The 6456-nt window shown below is 37.8% G+C and overlaps 1 protein-coding gene across 1 annotated transcript; it reads left to right on the forward strand.

Moving 5' to 3' along the window:
* Positions 1-455: 455 nt before the first annotated feature.
* On the forward strand, positions 456-5996 carry LOC125482511 (ankyrin-2-like; the record flags this gene model as incomplete). The annotated part of the gene is made up of 4 exons (XM_048594599.1): positions 456-552; positions 1495-1723; positions 3321-3446; positions 5874-5996. Coding segments are annotated over 4 exons (575 nt in total), but the record flags the coding sequence as incomplete, so codon positions are not given.
* Positions 5997-6456: the final 460 nt, after the last annotated feature.

Genomic DNA, 6456 nt, shown 5'->3' on the forward strand with positions numbered 1-6456 from the left:
AGATGATGAAGGGTCTAGGCCCGAAACGTCAGCCTCTCTGCTCCTATGATGCTGCTTGGCCTGCTGTGTTCATCCAGCCCTGCACCTTGTTGTCTCGGATTCTCCAGCATCTGCAGTTCCTACTATCTCTGATTGAAAAGCATAAACTCTATCCCATGTACTTAACTTTTTCAAACATTTAGCACAGAAGTGCTGTTAATTCTAATTATAGTTCAAGTTGGTGAGCAGTTTTATAAATACCACAAATGTCTCTTGCATTCAGGCTTTCTGAAATCTAATTTTTCATGTTGGTCCACCTTTATTACAAGTTGTCTGTTCCATGAGAATTTTCTTTCTCCAATCTGACAACATGTAGATACACTGAGAGAGAAATCTACTTTATATGTGAGTCTCCTGTGACAAGGTGTAATTTACAACTTTGGAATAATAGTTTATGGCTTTGTCTTGCTTCCTAGGTGGAACAACGCCAGCCCAATGGGAAGATATAACCGGAACCACGCCTTTATCATTTGTCAATGAGTGTGTTTCCTTCACGACAAATGTGTCAGCCAGGTAAAGATTTTGGAGAGCTTTAAAACAGTGTACCCATGATTTCTCAAAGTACATTAGACTGCAGAACAGAACTGCAATGCCACCAAGTTAGCTGGCATACTAAATACTGTGTTTAGGAGCAGAGAATTGCAAAGATTAATTGCAATAACTCAAGTCACTGGCCAATCTATAGTAAATAGTGTTCAGGGCGAGAAATATGTGGTCATCCGCTTTGGAATTTAGAAAAGAAACTGGGTACTTTCTCGATGGTGAGAACTATGAATGAACAGAGATATTTAGAAGTTTTTCTACAGAAATTGCTAAAAGTAAATGGATATCTAAAACAAAAGAATGAAAAAGCTAATTGACTGATATTCCTTATATTAAAGGGGTTGGAGTGAAAGGAGCTGGTATTTATTTTACAGCTCTTTAAAGCTCTTGTTAGATTATATCTGGAGTACTGCAGTCAGTTCAAGTAGGCACACCTCAGGAAGGAGCGATTGGTGTTGAAGGTGGTGCAGTGTGGTTTTACCAATCATTATGGTACCAACAGAGTCAAATGTTGAAGACAGTTTGCAAAGGTCAGGCCTATATTCCCTTCAGTAGAAAAATTTAAAGGGATAATATAATTAAGATATATATGATCATTAAAATGTTTGGCTGAGAAAACATTGTACCTTTCGTGGCCAACCCAAACCAAAGCTCATAAGCTTAAAGTTGAAGCTCAGTTGATCATCAGGTAACGTCAGGAAGCATTTCTTTAAACTGTGCGAACCGAGAAGACTTTATCTCAAGAAACCTGTTGAGGCTAGCTCATTGAAAAATTCAGAATGGACTTTGTTACATAAAACTTCAAGTAATCAGCATCTGTATTCAATCCTGAACAATTCAGTACTCCATTCCAATGAATAACATGTGTCTGGCTGAGACTGAATAAAATGTTTCTTGTTTTGCTTGTTGCAGGTTCTGGCTCATAGATTGCCGGCAGATCCAAGAATCTGTCAACTTTGCCACACAAGTGTACAGAGAAATTATCTGTGTACCATACATGGCCAAATTTGTAGTTTTTGCCAAATCACTCGATCCAGTCGAGGCACGATTGAGATGTTTTTGTATGACAGATGACAAGGTGGACAAGACATTGGAACAGCAGGAAAATTTCACGGAGGTTGCAAGGAGCAGAGATGTTGAGGTATGAGAATAAATAACGAATGAGTTCACATGGAAGGGTCATATCGGATTTGAAATGTTAAGTCTGTTTCTTTCTCCACAGATGCTGCCAAACCCACTGAGTTTCTCCAGCACTTTTGTTTTGTTGTTCATTCAGATTTCTAGAATCTGCTTTGTTTTGCTTTTAATGAATGAGTTTAATGACGAGGCAGTGCTCTGGAGTACTTTAGGAAATTACATGGGGATTCCTACAGTTTCATGCTGTATAAAATTGGCTTTATTGGCAACCTTGCAAATAGGGTCCAAGCCAGTTATTCCAAACAAGGTTTATGCTGAAATAAGGGGGATCAAAGCCAATCTGTGGAACAAGGGCTACCTTGATCAGATCATTTCTCACTGCAAATTGTGGAAATTTGAAAAGGCCCAAGTCCATCATTTTTAGTCTTGAAACGTGCCTAGTCTATCTTGGATAAGGATTTTCAAAGGATTGAGGAACAAATGTAGCTAGTTATTTCATGCTGCTACTATGGTAGCAAGTGAGTGATGTTTACCATTAACAAGATGCTGTTGTCAAGCGAAGATGATGTTCCACCTATCACACAAATGAGTAATATGGAATATAAATATCAGTTTTGGTGTGAATACAAGAACGTAGGCTATACATCAGAAAGACTGGTGGATTGTATCAAACGGCATATTCTTTCAACTCTGCAATAAGCAAGGTACTGACTGTACTCAACCATCTTGCGGTTGCAGAACTTAAAACACAGTGCTGAACATTAGATGTGATTCTGCAATTGGACAACATTTGCTAAATGACCAAGAGTATGTGAAAAATTGTGATAAGTAATTTAGGATTGTCAGTTGGGCTCTTGTATGACACACTTGTGTCTACTTGTAATGCACAGGGTTCTGCTCTTTTCAAGAAATTACTGCACTGATTTCAACTGAACAAAATAGGTGCCAACCATTCTCTGGTTAATTTCTCAAGGCAATGCCTTAATCAATTAGAGTCAACCTATGTGGTTGAAAACAGAAACAAAGCTTGGCAGTTCACTGTCTGTCATCGTCTGACTAATGCATTCCCCATGGCAATGTCTGTACCAATCAAGATCCATTCACCAGTTAATCAGTACTGTCCTCTCATACGGTATAAATGTTGTTTTCCCTTGACATCGGTGTGTTGTGAATTTTCTTGATGAATGCAAGATGAAAATCTTAGGAAAAAATCTATTTTCTGTAATGCTTAAATTTTTGTTTGTTTAATTAGTTCTTTGATTCAATTTTATATTTGCTCTGACTATAATACAAATCGCATTTGTTTAAAATATAGTTTAAATTACAATATGTTCAAATGAAGACTCACTCTGGCTCCAAGCGAAAATACACTATTTTCCTAAATTCATACAAAGCTCTTGTTGAATTTAAATTAACACTTAATATTTCAGATTCATTTCTGGCACCATCCTCCTCTTTCATCCTCCTCCTTTCTTCCTAACTCCCTCCCCTCTTCCTTTTCCTTCCTAACAGTAATTAAACCATAGAGACTGGATGGATCAGAAAAAAATCATATACTAATGGAGGCATTAATATTTCTGTCTGAATCTGTCTTTTTGTAGGTACTGGAGGGCAAGCCAATTTATGCTGACTGTTTTGGCAATCTTGTGCCTCTCACAAAGAGTGGACAACATCATCTTTTCAGTTTCTATGCTTTCAAAGAAAATAGACTTGCGCTGTTTGTCAAGGTATGGTAAAACACCTTATTTGCACCAGTAGATGGTAGATATATGTGGATTTCACACTTAGCTATTTTATTCCTTATCTACCCCTCAACATCTCTCCAAGCTTCAGAACTGTTGTGTATTCTTCTGGATTATTGTTAGAAGCTACTTATCCTCCCACTATCTTTCCAAAGTTGCCCTTTCATATGTGCAAGCCCAGAGATTGAACATCAGAAATACTTTTAATCACAGGATAATTTTCTTACTAAACATCCAACAATTGCAGCACAAGTCTTTGGATGTTATCTTAAACTGGATCTTTAACATGTTTTATTTTTCACTTGTGTAACCTAAGGAAAAATACTCAATTGACATTCGCTAACATTGCAGTCACTGGCAAAGACACCTGGGACTTGATAGTCTCTAAAATTTTGTCAGTTATTTGGCAGTGATTGAACATATCATCATCTTCACTTTCCAAACAATTAAGTTAGTATGTTATTCAAAAATTAAATTTAGAGAAAATTCTGGTTAACTAGACTGATAATTGTTTGTGCATATTTGTGGAAGGTAGCAAATTAAAAATTCCCCAACACCATAAAAATATTGATTCCCGCTTGTCAACTACTTGTTGCACAGCAATTAAACTTTGAATTCCATGGACTGGATTATACACTGAGGATGGGCTTGTTGCACCCCATTGCAAATGGGTGAAGTGGGGATGGGGTCAGCCCACCCCCACTTAATCGGCACACACCACTTTAATCGTTTATGCTTTGACCTTTGAAATAGTATGAGGTGGGACTTTCAGCCATCTTCAGGAGGATGTACTGACTAATAGAGTTGCAGGCCAACCAGAGCCAACAACGTTGCACATTGACAGTGCCAGAAGGCACTGATCGTGGTGAGGAGGAGCTGGGGAGGGCGCTGAGTGGAGCATGTCGGAAAGGGCAGTGATGAAGAGTGGATTTGGGGAAAAATTTCGGGGAGGAGTCACAGATTAGCAGAGGCTCCGCACACCCTTGCTTAAAAGCCCTGATGAATTATCACTTAAAAGCCTCAATTGGATCACACATGACCCACCTGAAAGGCCCCACCATTCATAAAATTATGGCTCGTTGAGCAGGCATGTCACCAAGAGCACAGTTTTTTACAGGTCTATCCATTTGTTTGCCCATCCAGAGGTGGCCCCTAAAATTCAGTCTGCGTTTTCATTTGGTTAAAGTGAATTATTGATTTTTTTCATGTAATGATAGTGGAAATTATTTTGAGTTTAATTAATAACAGGATTGCATCAAATTCTTCCCTCAGTCTTGTTGGTATGCTGGAGGTATTCTAGTTGTGTGGTACATTCGTATTAGTTCCCGATGGGGAGGTATATGATTAAGTAATAATGCGTCCATTCACTCTCTGGAAGCCTGGTCGGAGTACAAATTATATTGCAGGAAAATACCCAACTGGTTGTGATATTGTTACCGAATTCCTAATGACAGAATAAGAAGCAAAAGAATTGATAATAAATCTCATCAGTTCTTAGTATTCTGTTTTAGGTGGTATTGTATCCATTAAAGACCAAATGTTAACCATTATTTCCCTGAATCTTCCAGTTGGTGAAAAATCTTAATAACCTGTACGAACAGATTTTTGTCAGCATTGCTGTCAGTAACTATCCCACTACTATTGGCAACGTGATGTGGGGGAACTGTTTTAGGTTCTCAAACTTATAAGCAACAAGCATGGGAGGGAAACAGCCTGTGATTCAAGGACTACCTCCTCAGACTCTGACAATTCTAAATATGGGACACATTTTCTCTGTTTGATCACTCCTGTAACTGACTTTGCCAGGTGTTTGAGGGACTTTCAGGGCAATGTGGTACTTTATGCTGTTGTTTCAATGTTGTAACAGGTCAGGGACATGAATAAACATTTCTTCCAAACTGGTTTATGTCCTGTGGTTTTTATATATCCAGCTTGAATTTAGAACTTTCATATCTCTGAGCAAGTGTGGAATCTGAACCTGCTGCCCAAATGATCTTGAAGTGCATATCTCACCAATTAGAGCATTCATGTATAGAGTCTTTTGTGTTAGATGTAAATAAAAAGAGTTTTTAAACAGTAAACACTGCACTTGCAATTGGTCCAATGCTAGTGTACTATTGTCAAATCTGCATTGTATTGAATGTATTATTACAGTTACAACTGCATGTTTCTATTTTAGCATGACACAGGACTCATGAAAAGGGTGTTTGACAAATGATTTCCCTTTAGTTTGGAAAGAAAACAATTGCATCCTTTCTTTGCATGATGAACTGTGAACAAAGGATACATTGATCCATTTCAATAGGATGAACTGAAATGGATGTATGCAGGCTTGTCAGTTTGCCAAACAGTTTCTGATATATTTCAGCATCAGTTGTATGAACCCAATCAAATTCTGAAATGTCTCAACAGGTAAGAGATACGACTCAAGAACCTTGCGGACGATTATCTTTCATTAAAGAGCCAAAATCGACTAGAGGTCTTGTCCAACATGCAATCTGCAACCTAAATATTACTTTACCCCTTTACAGCAAGGTAAAGCATGTCTATTTTTCTATATTTAACAAAAATATCATAACGTAATGTATTGTTTCATAATATATCTCAATTAAACTGCCAATTGTAATCTAAGCTACTGGTGATGCTGCACTGTGTATTTGGACTGGTTTTGAACAATATGTAGTTGAGTCCTAATTCTTCTTTGGTTGTCAAATAACACTTTAAATGAGCCCTACACCTTCACTTGGATTGTTCAAGCTATCCAGTGGCAGACTTGTGGGGAGCACTGCCTTGGCCACAATGATATGAGTTTGTAGCCTATTGCCAATCATTTTCTAGCTGCTTATATTGTATCTGCCGAGAGACCTGAAAGTGAAGTTTATTTGTGACATATTGAATATTTCATTGCAATAATGTACCAATACGGAGTGTTGAATTTTGATCAGACAGGGCACAACAAAGGCACTTAACATTTATCCAGAAAAATTACAAATTG

The sequence above is a fragment of the Rhincodon typus genome, unplaced genomic scaffold (assembly GCF_021869965.1).
Source record: "Rhincodon typus isolate 14 unplaced genomic scaffold, sRhiTyp1.1 hic_rhity00011554, whole genome shotgun sequence".
Classification (NCBI taxonomy): Eukaryota; Metazoa; Chordata; class Chondrichthyes; order Orectolobiformes; family Rhincodontidae; genus Rhincodon; species Rhincodon typus.